Source organism: Oryzias melastigma, linkage group LG20 (assembly GCF_002922805.2).
Source record: "Oryzias melastigma strain HK-1 linkage group LG20, ASM292280v2, whole genome shotgun sequence".
Taxonomy (NCBI): domain Eukaryota; kingdom Metazoa; phylum Chordata; class Actinopteri; order Beloniformes; family Adrianichthyidae; genus Oryzias; species Oryzias melastigma.
The window spans coordinates 5,352,379-5,369,587 of record NC_050531.1 but is presented as its reverse complement, the minus strand read 5'-3'; the positions used below and the strand labels follow the sequence as shown (position 1 = coordinate 5,369,587).

Genomic DNA, 17,209 nt, shown 5'->3' with positions numbered 1-17,209 from the left:
AGCTTTTTTTTTTAATTGCGTAATAAATGTATTTAATTTTTTTTTATATCTCATTAAATAGATTAACAAATGTATTTATTTTATTGTTATTCATTTAAATATACAATTTTAAAAAGTAATTTAATGTATTTTATTGTACATTTTTAATAATATTTTCATGTTTTTTATATTTTATTTTTTGCAATAATACAATTTTATAAATCAATTTAGTTAATTAATTGTTTAACAATTTAATTATAAAAATATATTTGTTAGATATGCTTTTCCTTGCTTTTTAAAGTTGTTTAGGAATGAACATAATTTTAATTATTTCAAATAAATTACATGTTTGAGACTTTGTTAAAAAAAATGCAAAATATAATTAAAAATAATAAATAAACGTAAATAAAATTATTTTAATTAGATTAAAAAAATCTTTCATATTTTAACCAAATTCAGTTATTTTATTTTTTTGTAATTGGATTTTTTCTCCTTTACATTTTTTATTTCTTTATTTTTATCAGGAAGTCTATTTAGATAAAACTATATTTTTCGAGAGTGACCTGTCCTAAAGAAACTGGCCCACATAAAGTCATAAAATCCTGAAAATAAAATAAATGTATAAATAAAACAATAATTGAATAAATAGACTGAGTTCTTGGAACTTCTTTTTTCTCGTTTCCTCTCGTGTTAACGGAACATGGAGGGAAGGAAGGCGTTTAAAAATGAATGAACAACCTCTTTTCTTTGACTCACTAAAAAGGAAAAAAGCGGCGAGCAGAAAGTAACCAGACACTGAGACGGAGGCGAGCTCCGTGTTTTATTAACGCGCTCTCATTCAGCTTGGGCGCCCAGGTGTGTGAGACGAGGCGTTACCTGTTGGCGTGTACACGTTAGCGTACACGTCTGCTGCTGAAAGTGTCGGTCTTTGAGGGCTCTCCTGCACCGTTCTGCTCCTTTAGCCGATACCGGTGGTTCTGTACCGCTCCTCCTCGCGCCCGGGGGGCCTCCTGCTGAGCCTGGACCCCTTTCAAATGGCTCGGTACCAGAAGGTGAGGCTGGGTGACCAGCCGGAGTGGGGTTTGACCTGTGTGAGAGTGATTTCTCAGGCATGCAGAAGATCCATATTAGCAGAAACGTGGTCATTACTGCACACCACTCTGTGACTTATCAGCATGGTGTTCGGTGGACTTCCCTCCTAACAGGCCTGGTGGAGCAGAACCTGCTGTAGAGTCACTTCTGTGCCGTGATAAACAGTTTTGCTTCCAGCAGAGCAAAAGCTGTTGGTGTCCACTCACTGCAGAAGCTTTGCAGGTGTTGCATGTTCAGGGATCAGCTGTGGATGGGATCAGTTTGATCATAAAAGTCAGTTTTTTTTACCTGTGGTTGGATTTCATCAGCACTTTGTGTTCATGCATGCTGGTTTTCAGGTCTGATTGGTGACCTGCTCGAAAAACTTGTCTGTGACGCCCCCCCACAGGTGTTTGTGGAGCTGAATGAGCTCACTATGGACAAGAACCAGGAGATGCAGTGGAAGGAGACGGCCCGCTGGATCAAGTTTGAGGAGGACGTGGAGGAGGAAACGGACCGCTGGGGGAAGCCTCACGTGGCTTCGCTGTCTTTCCGCAGTTTGCTGGAGCTCAGAAAGACCATCTCGCACGGTATTTACGGGGAAACGGAGAAGCCGGTGCACTCGTGACGGGATTGGTCCTGACTGAGCTCCACGTCTGCTCGCAGGGGCGGTGCTGCTGGACCTGGACCAGAAGACCCTGCCTGGGATCGCCCACCAGGTGGTGGAGCAGATGATCATTTCTGACCAGATCAAAGCTGAGGACCGAGCCAACGTCCTGAGAGCCCTGCTGCTGAAACACAGGTGACAGGAAGTGCTGCAGACAGCTTCCTGTTGATGTTTGTTACTCCTTCACTACAGACACATTAGATCCTATAATCATATTTCTGTTAAATCAATCAGTACTGGTCCAGTTCATTATGATTTTGATTGTTCTGTAATTAATTTGTTTTAATTTGGTGTTTTTTATTAATCCTTTTACATTAACATAGACTGTTACTATACCAACATATAGTTTTCTCCTTTCAATAAGTTATTCCAAAGCATTTTAAGATTATGTTGTAAAAATTAGGACAAATTATGATGCTCCTTCCACCATGCCTTATAGTTGAAGTGGGCTTATGCAGAAATATAGAAAGAATTCTTTGTTTTTTTAATATAACTCGAGAAATGTTGTCTAATTATAAGCATAATTCTGCAAAGACTGCTGCTTTCTTTACAAATTAAAACAAATTTATCTGACTTTAGGTGTATTTAAGGAAAAAACATCACATTTGATACCATCTAAACCTTAAATTTTTCTTTGCTGTTTGATTTTGCTTTCTTTAAGCTCATACACATTTTCAATTGTTTGCTTTTTTTTTTTACATCTCCTCTCGACTAACACACAAATGCATCATCACAACATCACAACAGACAAACATATGGTATTTAAGATAAATTGTGTAGTTCTAATCCACCTTTAAGATGATTTTGGTCTATAAATAAGGATAGTTGGAGCACTTAAAATCAGAAATATTTAGGGAAAATGTGTATAAATGTACCTAATAAAAAATAAAAATAAAAATTTACGCTGTAAACATTTATTTTAAGACATGATATTTGCAATTACCAGAGGAAGATACCAAAATGTAAATGTGTTTAGCTAATTTTAAGATTTCATTTAGTCTTAAAAGTGCAGGACATCCCAACCTGGTTTAAGAAATCGTACCAAGACAAATTCAACGAGAGATTTGTACTCTATTTTTTTAAATTTTCCGGTGCACGAGCAGTTCCTGGTGAGGTGTGTTTTGGATTTTGACCCCATGTATGACTGAGTTTTACACCCCTAAGTCTTTTCTTGTTAAAAACTTATCGAAACTAAAACCTGGTAATTACACAAAAGTTACAAAAGTGTCTCAAAATCATGAGATTTTTTTACTCTTAGAGTTTTTTTGGTGAATATACTAAATTATACTACAAGATTTGGCCCACACTGCATTGAAACTCTGTTTTCTTGTCACTCCCTGACGCCTCCTGCTTGTTAGATGGCTTTATGCGTGGTCACTGCCGCTCCTCCTCCTGCTCACACTCTCTCTACCTCTCCCTGCCTCCCTAAGTCACCCGAGCGATGAGAAGGAGCACACTAGCCATTTCCCCAGGAATATCTCCTCCGTCAGCCTCACCAGCCTGCTAACGCACCACCACAGCTCCAACCACATCCACCAGCAGGAGCCGTCGGTGACCGATCCCCTCATGGGGAACCTCAACTCCACGGGGGACTCGGACACTCGCATCGACGTGGACAAGAACGACCTACAAGTAAACTTGGTTCTGAAGGACTGTGTGAAGAGCTGACCTCCTCGTCACCCCTGACTCCTTCGTTTTTGTTGTTTGGAGCAGAAGGAGTCGTCGTTTGTGTCTGGCATGCACAGGTCTAAATCCAAACATGAGCTGAAGCTGCTGGAGAAGATCCCAGAGAACGCCGAGGCCACGGTGGTCCTCGTGGGTCAGTTACCTCCATGTATCATAAATCTGCTCCCGCTGGATCAAAATCCTCACCAACAACCGTTCTGGTCTTTCAGGCTGTGTTGACTTCCTGGAGCAGCCCACCATGGCGTTTGTGAGGCTGCAGGAAGCGGTGGAGCTGGAATCCGTCTTGGAGGTGCCGGTTCCAGTGAGGTTCCTGTTTGTTCTGCTGGGGCCTCCAACCACCAGCATGGACTACCACCAGATCGGACGCTCCATCTCCACCCTGATGTCAGACAAAGTGAGTGAAGTAACGGGTTTCTGACCGACATCTGTGAGTTCAAATCAAAGTGATCTGTTCAAAACAAAAAAAAAAAAATAATTTTTAAATTAAAAAATCATGTTTTTTGCCTCATAAATGGAAAAATTAGCCCACAAAAATGGAATAAAAACATATTTTTTGTGTGCTTTTCTGGTTGTTATTTCTGTCCTGCTGCAGTCTTGGACCCCAGGGGCCACATTGTTTTCGGAATTCTTCTCCCTTTGAGTTAAAATGTCACCCCCGCCACATACTCCAAATATCACCAAAATCTCACACTTTGGATAAAAAACTATGACATCACAGCGGAAAAAACATAAAAAAACTGGGTCAAAAATCTCCTGTGGGGTTAAAAAAAAAGTTGGAATTGACAAATTTTATTTTCAATTTATTTATATAGCCCAATATCACAAATTCAATTTGCCTCATTGGGCTTCATGCCTGTAGTTTTTACAGATGCACAGATGGAGTCATAAAATATGCACAATAGGTAAAAACTAAACAGACTATAAAGAACGGTCATCCCTGTCCTTAGACCCTCCCTCGCGGTAAGGAAAAACTCCTAAAAAAACCTGAGTCAGGAAAAAAGAAGAAACCTTAGGGATTCCCACATGAGGGAGAGATCCCATCCCAGGACGGACAGGCGATACCAGAACGGTTAAAGAAAAGTTAGCTGCTAAAACTGCATATATGAGTAGAGTTCATTCATATAGAGCTGAGGGACGAGTGATGATTAAGTCCATAGTCCAGATGAAGCAGAACTGCAGTCCACGACCAGGAGCAGGAGGACAGACGACCCACCAGGAATCACTCCCACTCAGAGATGCAGGATGGTGTCGGGGCTTCATCCAGATGGGCGGGGCTTCGTCAGGATCACCAACAAGTCTCCCGGAAACTGCAATCTCTCCCGGTCTCCCACAGGGGAGTCGGAGAGAAGGAAAAACATGTGAATTATACTGCACCACCAACAAAGGCATACAATTAGAAGTAAATAGAAAAGTAGAGGAGAGGAGAAGTAGATGGAAAAGAGGACAGAGCCCCAGTGCACCATACTTTCCCCAGCTTCTAACTTCTAGCAGCCTTCTATGTTATTATGTAGAGAATATACATATTTCATAATTTATATTGCAAGCATATATTGGAGAAGTATGTGATTATAATAATTATTTCCCCAAACTTCAGAACAGTATGGGAGCATTATGTTAATTATTCTATGATTACTGGCTAGTCTGGCAGAACGCCTGTCCAAATAGGAATGTTTTAAGGCTAGTTTTGAAGGTAGAAACTGTACCTGCCTCTCTGACATGAGCTGGGAGCTTATTCCATAGAACAGGAGCTTGATAGCTGAAGGTTCTACCTCCAACTGTACTTTTGGAAATTCTAGGAACTACAAGCAGTCCTGCATTCTGTGAGCGAAGAAATGAAACCAAATGAAACCAAAACACTTGGATATCCAAAGGGAGTTAACTATTATTATGGGACGACCACAAAACCTGCAAATTGGCAAAGTGTGAATTTAGGCGATTTGAACATTTTTCCACAACATGGCAAAAGAAAACTTGTCACAGGCCGAAAGCTGAGTCCCTGATTGGTGTCAACCTCGCCCAATCTGCCCTGTCACCCAAATCTCGCCCCAAGACCTCAGATCGCATCTGTACATTGACTTAACATTAAAACTTGACGCCCCGCCATGCATTTTACATCCGGATTGAATGCAGCATTAGGGATTTTGATCCATTGATTCCTTTCTTCTCGAGGATTATTGGGGAACATGCATAAATGTCGTAACTATAAGTTGTAGAAAAGGGGTGTTCCCCTATTTCTCACACATTTAGGACCGGAACATTGTGAAAATTTAATACAAGAATCCCTGGCTCAAGCTGAGCGAAACGATATGACATACAATATGAACACATTAGGAATGTGGGCGGGGTAACCAAAGATCCTCCGTTGCTACGGAAATCCCAGAATTTACTTTCATCGATTCTTCTAAAAATTGTATAAACCTGTTCGTCATCCCCAGTAGGCCAAAAAATAAAATGGTTGCTATGGAGATAAAACCCAAAAAACAAACACGGTTTTTGATGACAGGGGCAGAAGGGGAAGGGTGAGGGGCCAGTGAAGGCGGGTTTAATTGTTCCTGCTTCCGTTTCACTATGCAGCAATTTCACGAGGCAGCTTACCTGGCAGACGGCAGACAGGACCTCCTGAACGCCATCAACAGCTTCTTGGACTGCAGCATCGTCCTGCCCCCTTCGGAGATGGGAGACGACGAGCTCCTGCGCTCCGTCGCCCGCTTCCAGAGGGAGATGCTGCGCAAGAGGGAGGAGCAGGTGATCAATCTGATGGCCAAAGAGTCCAAGAGCCTCGAGGACAAAGGTGAGCCGCACAAAGTTAAATGTTATTTTTTCCTTCACGCCGATGTTCATCTGCTCCTTCGTCTCGTCCTCCAGAGGCCCTCCTCGCACCTTCAGAGAAATCAAGCGACCCCCTCAAGCGTACCGGGCGCCCCTTTGGCGGGCTGATTCGAGACGTGCGGCGGCGTTACCCCAAATACATCAGCGACTTCAAGGACGGCCTGAACAGCCAGTGCATTCCCGCCGTGATCTTCATCTACTTCGCCGCTCTGTCTCCCGCCATCACGTTCGGAGGTCTTCTTGGTGAGTTTGGAAGGAGGCGGTTTGAGGAGCTAATCTTGTTTCTGGAGTCTCTGAAATCATTTTTTTGGTCTTCTAGGAGAAAAGACGGATGGTCTGATCGGCGTCTCCGAGCTCATCGTGTCCACGGCCGTGCAGGGCGTCTTCTTCTGCCTCCTCGGAGCTCAACCTCTGCTGGTCGTGGGGTTCTCCGGACCGCTGATGGTTTTTGAAGAAGCCTTTTATAATGTTAGTTCTCCAGTGGAGTTCATTTAAAGTGACAAATAGTTTCACTAACAAGAAAAAAAATCACCATTCGGTTGTTTGACTGTTTTTGTTGACAGTTCTGCAAAGGAAACAACATCGAGTACCTGACGGGCCGCACCTGGATCGGCTTTTGGCTCATAATCATCGTGGTCATCATCGTGGCCTTCGAGGGCAGCTTTCTCGTGCGCTTCGTCTCTCGCTTCACCCAGGAAATCTTCTCCTTCCTCATCTCGCTCATCTTCATCTACGAGACCTTCTTCAAGCTCGCCATGGTACAAACGAGGCTCCAGCTACCTGTTCATGATCCACAGAGAAACACTTTTACATCAGTGATTAGTAGAAGCTTTTAATAGTTTAAAGCAGGGATGTCAAACTCATTTTGGTTCACAATCAACCCGTCTGATCTCAAGTGTGACCTTATAGTAAATAACCTAACTTTTTATTTGTCGCTTTGTTTTTGTTTTAGTTGGAAAACAATTCTCAACCAACGTAGCAGCCTAATAACTTATTATTACATTGTTATGATTATTTCTTTTCCTTTGCTCCCCCTAGTGGCGTATTTGCACATTGCGGTCATGTCTTTAAATAACAGTAACTCACGACAGGAATGGGCTAAAAACTTGCTTTTTTTTCAATATCTATATCATTTTTTTCTCGGATCAAACCATCCGACCTGTGGGCCGTATGTTTGTCCCCCCCCCGGGTTAAGAAGGGTGTGCAGCTTTTCAAAATAAAAGAACCCAGCGAGAACCAAAAAGTTTAGAAAAATAAACTTTATTTAGGTTTTTGTAGCCATTAATTCAATAATTTATAAAATGTACCTTTTCATTTTTACGATTTAGTTATAACAGTTCAATATTTCTCTATTTATAACAATTTTATTAACTTATTTTAGTTTTGACAGCTACACACACAAGTTCCTTTCTAAATAAAATTCTACTAGATTCTTCTGCTTCAGCGGATTTACTTGGATTAAAAATAGAAGACATTTTCTGTCAATATGACTTTGGTCTACCATTGTCTTTGTTTTCATTTCAGTATTGGTTATAAATAAAGTTTTATTTAGAATCAAACTTGTTGTTTAAAATCTACTCATGTAAATGCAATTACAGCATAAACTTCAATCATGGAGTCAAATTTGGCATCTGTTTCATTTTTTTATTTATTAAACTTTTGTTTGTTTATTTTATTTATTTATTTATTTTCTTAATTGGCACATGTGTCAAATTACTTTTAAAATACATTTTTGTGCAGTGGGAGATAAAAATATGTTTGATAATTTTCTAAAAATAAACTTTTTTCAGTTATCTGACACGTTTAAACTCAAAACAAACAAATCTAAACTGCAAACCCAATATTTGTTCAAATCTTTCGCATTTCTTTTCTCAGACCCAAATAGCCCCAATGTAGAAATCAAAGAGCCAAATGCAGGTTGCATGAAACAACTGAGAATTAAATAAATATATTGTTTTTTATGCTGGAAAAAGCTTTATTTTAGGGCTAATCAAACTTTCCTACTACAGTAAACTTGTGCTTCAACATAAAATGTTCTCTTACAGATTTTCCGGGATCACCCGCTGAAGCGCTGCTCCCTCAGCAACAGCAGCGATGAAATCTCCCCCGCCGAAAATGGGTCTTTGTTGCTAAGCAACGGCACCCAGGACAGAAAAGTATTGGTCAGCGGGGAGCCCAACACCGCTCTGCTGTCACTGGTTCTCATGGCCGGGACGTTCTTCATCGCCTTCTACCTGCGGAAGTTCAAGAACAGCGCCTTCTTCCCTGGAAGGGTGAGTGGTCGCATCTAAAAATATTTATTAGCTGATTTTAAAGGTTTTTCTCTAATAGCATTGCTTTAAATCCAATATTGAGCTGAATATATGTCCTCCATCATGAGAAAAATACCAGAAGGGGCCAGAAGTAGGGGTGTTTATTAGCAAGAGTCTGGCGATACAATGCGTATCCCGATACATGTCTCACGATACGATACATATCACGATAAAAACCAAGACTGTAACGATTTTTCCCTTTTTTAAGAGTATGACTTAGGAAAAAAAAACTCTACTTGAATATTAATACATCTTTGATTGTAATAAAATGGTAACATTCATATTATTTAATGATCACAACATTAGGCGCTGTAACTATATGAATACTCGGAACAACGTGGCACAGAGTTTCGGTTCGGTACCCATCCCGAGTTCCAGGTATTCCTCAAAAAATAGGATTGTTACATGTACCCTAATTTTTCCGGAGTATAAGTCGCGGGGGCAAAAAATGCAAAAGAAGAAGAAAACCAAATATAAGTCGCACTTTTGGGAGAAAAGTCTGACGTTTCAGAACTAATCAACCAAGCCCACCATAATAAAAGTAATAAAAGAATAAATAAATAAAAGCAACAATAGTAATCTTTTGATCTGTATGAGAAAAATATCAAAGTTTAAGAGGAAGATAATCAAAATTCTTTTCCATGTTTGCTTTGGACGACACTTCTTCTGCCGCTCTCAATTGCAAATACCAATACTCAGATGCAGCGCCCTCTAGTGTTTATGAAAGGACATAACTGCTAAAGGACATCCGATGTTTACTGGAAAGATAACAAATATATGACCCTTTTTCTATAAAAAAAAATAAATAAATAAAAAAATAAGTCTCTCTTGAGTATAAGTAGTTTTATCAGTATTTTTACTATTTAGTGTCGCATAGGGCTGCCACTAACGTTTATTTCAGTCGACGATTATTGTTTACGTAAGTATAAAAGTGTTAGTTCTCAGTCTGTGGAGTTTTCCATCATGTGTGGTGCTGCTGATGCTTGGTGTATGCTGCATTCATAGCCATGAATTTTAACTTCACCTCATAAAAGATGATTTCTATTGAAATAATTGTAGTCATTTTTGACCCCACTTGTAGAAAAGTGTAGATTTTGATAGATCGTAGTTAAAACACCAAAAATAAAGATTTTAATCAGAGAATTTAACTTATTTGATCAACAGCAAAAAGCTTATTGTAAAAGAAAATTTTCAACCTTTTTTCTGATTTTTTTTTTCCTTTTTATCACCCGTAGCTCCGCAGAGTTATCGGAGACTTTGGAGTACCGATTGCCATCCTCATCATGGTTCTGGTAGATTACAGCGTAGAGGACACCTACACCCAGGTGAGTCCACGCAGATCACGTCCAAGATAATTCGAACAACAGTCCGCTGTAGCGTCCCGTTCACGTTCTGTGCAGAAACTGAGCGTTCCCAAAGGATTCTCCGTGACGAGTCCCGACAAACGCGGCTGGATCATCAACCCTCTGGGCTCCAACGGCCAGTTCCCCATCTGGATGATGTTCGCCTGCTGCCTGCCGGCTCTGCTGGTGTTCATCCTCATCTTCATGGAGACTCAGATCACAACGTGAGTCCCGCTGCACCACAGCCGCCTGGTTTAGTGAACCCCTAACTAAAGTCATTGTGGGACTGCAGGCTCATCGTCAGTAAAAAGGAGCGCATGCTGGTCAAAGGGTCCGGCTTCCATCTGGACCTGCTCCTGATCGTGGCTCTGGGCGGCACCGCGGCGTTGTTCGGCCTGCCGTGGATGGCCGGCGCCACCGTCCGCTCAGTGACCCACGTGAACGCCCTCACCGTCATGAGTAAAGCCGTCGCCCCCGGAGACAAGCCCCGCATCCAGGAGGTGAAGGAGCAGAGGGTGACGGGGCTGCTGGTCGCCGTGATGGTTGGTGAGTGTCTGACGCGCCGACGCCGCTCGCTCCGGTCCGACCGCACCTTCACATCCGGTTCTGCTGCCCTCCAGGCATGTCCATCGTGATCGGAGACCTTCTGCGTCAGATCCCGCTGGCTGTGCTGTTCGGCATCTTCCTCTACATGGGTGTGATGTCCCTCAACGGCATCCAGCTGACGGAGCGGATGATGCTGCTCCTCATGCCGCCAAAGTACCACCCGGACCACACCTACGTCCGCAAGGTGAGGAGCACACCGCACAGTAAAGGACACGAGGCGTCTCTAGGTGGAAAAACACTTCTCAAATCGTTTCCGCCCTCCAGGTTCGCACTCTGCGCATGCACCTCTTCACCTGCATCCAGCTGGTGTGTCTGGCGTCTCTGTGGGCGGTCAAGTCCACTCAAGCCTCGCTGGCGTTCCCCTTCATCCTCATCCTCACCATTCCTGTCAAGATGTTCCTGCTGCCGCGCATCTTCAGCGCCAGAGAGATGGCATGCGTGAGTTCACAGGAATCCACAGACCCAATCTTAAAGCTTTATTGTGTGATTGCTGACAGTAATCAGAGCCTAGTTGTAGTTGTGTCCTGGAGCAGTCCTGAAACACAGGATTGTACGAATTTTCCTTTTTTTATTTTACGGCTTAATGTAAATAAAAAATTACAAATTTGAAAAAAATGTGAAAATTTGAAGAAAAAAAAGGAAATTTGAAAAAAAAATTATTGAAAATTTGAAAAAGAAAAAGAAAATTTGAAGATAAAAAAAAGTTTTTTGAAAATAAAAAAAAATGAAAACTTTGAATAAACCTTCAAAATTAAAAAAATAGTGAAAACCTGAAATAAAATAAAAAAACTATAAATGTAAAAATTACTGATTGAAAAAAATTATCCTTTTGAGGAATCATGGGATGCATTTTTGGGTAGCCAATGAGCTTAAAGCCCCGCCCCCATGAAAAATTAGGCTCAGCTCAGCAGTAAAAACTCAAAAATCAGAATTGAAACTGTAAAACTGAGGACTGAAAGTCAAGATTAAAAAAAAAGAAAATTCAGAACAGCAGCTAATAGATGATCTTGATTTGACCCCATACACCCCTCCCCCCAAACTCTCAAAAAACAATTTCAGAATCGATTAACAAAACCAAAACACGAAATTCAAAAGAAAATTTTAAAACTATAATAGGATCTCCACAGCCTCTACAACTAGGTGACCATTTTGTTACGAAATGTGAAATTTTCGCATTTTCGAAAAATATGGAAAAGTAAAAATTCAAGATTCAGTTCATGTTGGTGGTCATAAAAGGTAAAATTGTTTTAAAAATTCAAAATTTTCAGATGGACTTTAGTAAATGTGTTTAAATAACTTTAAATAACCATTAAAACTAAAACGTTTAGCAAAAATACACACATATATATTTGTTTTTGTGCTAACTTGAATGTCTCCGTCCTTTTCCCAGCTGGATTCTGAAGATGCAGAGCCGAAGCTCGACGAGCGCGAGTGTCTGGATGAATACTCAGAGATGCAGATGCCCGTGTAGCTCGCCGCAGCCTCAGCCAACCCTCCCAAAAAAGGGTTGGCGACAGTAGTTTGACGGCGATATTGAACCACTGGAGGCCTGGTCAGATATTTCACTCTTAAAGTAGCTTTTCTTGCTGGTTCACAGCAACGTGTGGCTTTAAAAGATGAAGTGAGGAGAGCAGCACGGTTTCACTCACGACGAATGTCTATTTCAGGGTACAAGCGTTTCCGAATCACATGATGCAATCTCACATTCGAATGCTGGAACGGTGGATAGATTTGCAGAACTGACTGAGTTTTAGCCCTGAAAGTTGCTATGATTCACATTGAATATGTGGAAGACCTATAGGATACATTCCTTTAAATTAATGCTAAGTTAGTGCTTGTTAGGCTTTTTTTTGTTGCTTTTTTAAGCTCACCAAACGCCTTATGAAGGAAACAAATCTATATGCAGAGTTTTTTTTTGACATCCTGTCTTTTTGTAGACAGCTGATCACTTTAAACGCTAAGCTTGTAGCACTTTTAAAAAAATACCAAATCAGATCAATGACTGTATGATATGTAATTGTTTTTAGCTGCTTTGTAAACCTCTCTAAATGTTTTTTGGCATCTTAAATGATTTTTTTTGCCTTGTCTGTGCTTAGTTCAGATGCAGCATTTTAAATAACTGCAGTGACGTGAGATCACCAGCAGAGGGATCCAGAAATCAGTTTTATTTTTACACCAGGGCCATTAAAATCAATCTTCGTCACATAACAGTTTTTTTTATTTTTGTAGGAAATGACACATAAATATATATATATTCTAAATGCACAAAAAAGTTTAGGTGCCGGTTATGTGACGTCTCCTCGTTGTGGTTGTTTTTGGGAAATACTGTGGTCTGTCGGTTGTGTTGTCTGTGCCAAATTTTATGTACATGTATGTAAGAGGTCAGAACAAGAACCCGGGTATTCCTCCTTTTTCCTGCTGCTTTCAAAGAAGCCTCAGACACACTTTATGGTAGAACCGGTTTATAAAATGATTGCAAATTTTGTGGTACAAGCAACAAATTTGGCATGAGTGTAGCTGACGGACATCTCTTTTAGAAATAGCATGTTGGCCATGATAAAACTGTTGGTACCACTCAAGTTAATACTGCATTTTATCCATTAACAGCTGATATTGTTGAGACTAAGGCAAATACAAATCAAACATTTCTGTAACAATTGAGTGTATGGCTGTCATCTTTAAAAATGGCCACCATCTTAAAAAAATCACTGCAATCTTTAAAAATGGCTGCCGTCTTAAATATTGGCCGCCTTCTTTTTGAAAAATGGCTACCATCTTTTTTAAAATTGCTACCACCTTTAATCCTTGTGCTGTCTTATGGGGGCCAGGTGACCCCACTTTTAATGTAAACATGCCTAGGATATCACAAGGGTTACAAATGGCTGCCATCATTAGAAATTGCCACAATATTTAAAAATGGCCGGCATCTTTAATTTTAAAAAAAGGGCCACAATCTTTTAAAAAGGCTGCTGTCTTTAAAAATGGCCACTATCTTGAAAAAATGGCTGCCCTCTTTAATTTTTTTTTTAAATGGCCGCAATCTTTTAAAACTGCTGGTGTTTTTAAAATTATCCACCATCTTTAAAAATGGCTGCCAGCTTTAAAATTACCACAATCTTAAATAAATGGCAGCCATCTTTAATTAAAAAAAAATTGCCTCAATCTTTAAAAATGGCTGCCATTTTTAAATAGGTTGCCATTTTGAATTATTTTCACGGAAGCTATGTCACTACCCAATTTTTGGTAGCTACCCTATCAATATGCAACATGCACGAATTGAGTCTGCTTCTGCTCGAACCATTTTATGACCTACCCAATCTGTAATGCGTATATATAAATGCTTTCTTCTTCTTCTGCTTCGTTTAATGGCAGTTTGCTCCTTAGTACAGGAGTAAACTACCATTTACCGACGCATTATTAACTTATTAACAGACAAATTATTCATGCTACGCATGGGATATGCTACGCACATGTCAAGTACAGGATAAACAGGCATTCTGAAATGCTATTTTAAGCGTACGGTGTCCATACACTGACTACCGGAGGCTTTTGTATGAACTCACAGTGGGAAGTATGCAAAATTCGAAGCGTTCCAAATCTCGCAAGTCTTGCACTCGGCTTCTTCGTACGAACGACTTGGTTTCATATAATTTCTTTTGGACAAAAACTGCAATAATTCTACGTCATCACCAAATCTGAGTCCCTGATTGGTCAACAATGGTCAAAGTTTAATCTCAAACGGAGAGAAGAATCGCTCCAAGTCAATTTGTCTTTATGAAATCCCGCATCATTGAGATTTTCATGGTCTCTAGTTGTCTTTACTTGTCAGACACAAGATACCGATACAAATTGGGTAGCAACAGATGCTTTTAAGAAAGATGGGATCCTGAGTTTCATCCTTGCCAAGTTTAGTGCTTGTACCACAAAATGTGCGATTTTTCTGAAACATCGAACTGGCTCTGCTTTTGTCGGTACCGCCTTCCGTATTTTGTTGCCGTAGATTTCACAGAGGAAAAGCTTCTCAAAGTGTTTTTTTAAGTTCCATTTCTCCACTTGTTACGTTGCCCCAGTGTGACGTTGAAATACTTCTCTGTACTGTTACTCGCGTGTTTGTCGGACTCTAAGTTGTGATCCCGTTCGGTGTCAAAGTTACACAAACTGAAGTGCCTGTTGGACCATGATCAGCTGTGCTTATGTTACAGTCTTTAGCACTTTTGCCACATCAATCAAGCCTCTGTAATAATCAGATAAACGTGAGGCAGTTGTGTTTGTGAGATCTGTGCCCATGGACCTTTGAAATGACATTCATGCTGATATTTAGGTTCATTTTGAAGCAATACAACGTACAGCGAGCTGTTGTCGATGTTTTCCTGTATATTTGTTCAAATGACAGATAAACATATTTTCTATTTATTCTGTACATTGTTTTTCTTTTCTTTTTTTGCTCTCAATAAATGTGGAGCCCCTCCCCCCCCCCTTTACACTCTGTTTCCAAATTAAAAACACTGCAGCTCCTCAAATGACCACTAGAGGCTGGGTCTGAGACCTGGGACCGGTCTTAGACCCATCTTTTGAGGTGGTATTGGTTTGTTTCCAATAGGACTTAGCTTCGGTTCACTCCAAGTTTCCTCAGTCTGAATAGGCTCCATCCTCGGAGTGGAACAACTGGACCAAAACTACCATTGTAGCCGGGAATTATGGGATATAAGGTGTTGATAAAGCAATGATAAGACACAGCAAGTCATTGAAATGTGGTTGAATGAATGCAGGTTCATTGAAACGACTTTTAACGTGACAATCATAAACACTTATCAGCGTACCTTCATGGCCATTTTTAATAGCATGCCTCCAAGTAGCAGTAAAAGTGTTGTGTCTGACGTTGATATAGACGTTCAATATTGGTCAGCCAAATATAAAGTTTGGATAAGCGATTTATTTCTGTATTCTTCATAGAAGAAAAATAATACTAAAACATTTTAAAAACTAGGTTACCTGCGGAAATACTAGTGTGAATTCTGTAAGCTGAACTGAAGTTGCTGAAATTGATGACTAAAAACACTGAAGCTACCAGCTGAAAACGCTGAAGCTGATAGCTAGCTAAAATATTAGCTAAATCCCAAATTAGCCTGAAAAACTGGTAAGACGTGTAATTTAGCCAAAACAGCTGGCATAAAGCTAAAATATTAGCTAGCACGGAGCTGAATATTAGCTAAATGCTAAGTTAGCCAAAACAACTGTTAAATGTCTGAATGCCTAAAGCAACTAGCATAAGGCTAAAATATTAGCTAAACCCCAAATTAGCCTAAAAAACTGAAAAAAGCCAAATTAACTCAAATCGGCTAGCATGTAGCTGAAATTTAAGCTAAATGCCAAATTAGCCTAAAAAACTGGTAAAACGTGTAATTTTGCCAAAATAGCTAGCATAAAGCTAAAATATTAGCTAGCATGTAGCTGAAATATGAGCTAAATACCAAATTAGCTAAAAACAGCTGTTAAATGTCTAATTTCGCTAAAACGGGTAGCATAAGGCTAAATTATTAGCTAAACCCTAAATTAGCTAAAACAGCTAGCATGTAGCTGAAATATTAGCTAAATGCCAAATTAGCCAAAAAAAACTGTTACAACGTGTAAATTAGCAAAAGCTAGCATAGCTAAAATTTTAGCTGGCACGCTGCTGAAATATTAGTTGAATGCTAAATTAGCCAAATACAACTGTTAAATGCCTAAAATGGCTAAAACAGCTAGCATGTAGCTAAAATATAAATCCCAAATTAGCCTGACAAACTGGCAAAACGTGTAATTTAGCCAAAATAGCTAGCATAAAGTTAAAATATTAGCTAAGATACAAATTAGCCTAAAAAATCCTAAGTTAGTATAAAAAGTTAGCTCATGGCTAAAACCTAAAATAGCCTAAAAATCCTAAGTAACCGCTTAAACAGCCGAAAAAGCTAGCATTAGAAGAGCTGAATATTTTAAGCTGAAGAACCGAAAGAGCTGAAGAGCCATGGACGTCCAAAAAATGTAAGGGAGAAAAATAATGATAGAGAAATAAGGAAATGTGGAGGTTTGGAGACCCCTGGTTCACTCCAAAGGTTAACCCTTTGACTTCCTAATTTAAGCAAATTTAGAAATAAAATCAACTCAGTTAGTTCACCAAATAACCACTAGTTGGCTTAAAAATTCTGTTCTCCCTATGATATAATATACACATCAGATGTGTTGATTTATAAGAACAAAGTTTATGAGATCTTTGCTCTTTGATTGACAGGTGACTAAACATTCGGCTTCAGAACCGCCTTAATGGGCGTGTTCTAACATCAATCAGGCTTGTTTTTCCCGCTTTTTTGCTGATTTTGGAGGGAAAAAAGTAATCCTGTAACTTTTCAACCATTAACACAATCAATGTAATTCCAGTAGTTTGTGAAGCAGAGAAAAGCGGCGGGAGCGCCGCTTTTCTCTGCTTCACAAACTACTGGAGTTACGGAAAAATACAACCATCTGTGATGCTTCTGGTTAAAGATTTGTTTACGTTTCATCTAAACAAAACTTGCCTCTCAGTATTTGACATAAATCTTTTAAAAGTTCAGAAACGGCAAAAACAGTTTATCAGAAACAGTTTTTCCTCATTTGTTTTGTGAGATCCTTCAAGATTTTCCCATGAAAAGTTCAACCCAAACATCTGTAAACATTCTGAAAAGTTGCTTATCCGATCCCTG

At 39.9% G+C, this 17,209-nt stretch overlaps 1 protein-coding gene across 10 annotated transcripts in view; it reads left to right on the top strand.

Annotated features, from left to right (window-relative positions):
- slc4a2b (solute carrier family 4 member 2b) overlaps positions 1-14,913 on the top strand; it is a 53,055-nt gene extending 38,142 nt beyond the window's left edge. For all 10 annotated transcript variants that reach the window (XM_024280089.2, XM_024280094.2, XM_024280087.2 and 7 more), the window contains 16 exons: positions 1,460-1,640; positions 1,717-1,852; positions 3,148-3,349; positions 3,431-3,536; positions 3,613-3,797; positions 5,978-6,194; positions 6,269-6,475; positions 6,552-6,700; positions 6,796-6,990; positions 8,278-8,505; positions 9,780-9,869; positions 9,945-10,111; positions 10,180-10,433; positions 10,508-10,677; positions 10,758-10,931; positions 11,884-14,913. In XM_024280089.2, coding sequence (XP_024135857.1) covers positions 1,460-1,640; positions 1,717-1,852; positions 3,148-3,349; positions 3,431-3,536; positions 3,613-3,797; positions 5,978-6,194; positions 6,269-6,475; positions 6,552-6,700; positions 6,796-6,990; positions 8,278-8,505; positions 9,780-9,869; positions 9,945-10,111; positions 10,180-10,433; positions 10,508-10,677; positions 10,758-10,931; positions 11,884-11,964 — 2,742 coding nt within the window. In that variant the 3' untranslated portion in view covers positions 11,965-14,913. The remainder of the gene's footprint in view (positions 1-1,459; positions 1,641-1,716; positions 1,853-3,147; positions 3,350-3,430; positions 3,537-3,612; positions 3,798-5,977; positions 6,195-6,268; positions 6,476-6,551; positions 6,701-6,795; positions 6,991-8,277; positions 8,506-9,779; positions 9,870-9,944; positions 10,112-10,179; positions 10,434-10,507; positions 10,678-10,757; positions 10,932-11,883) is intronic.
- Positions 14,914-17,209: the final 2,296 nt, after the last annotated feature.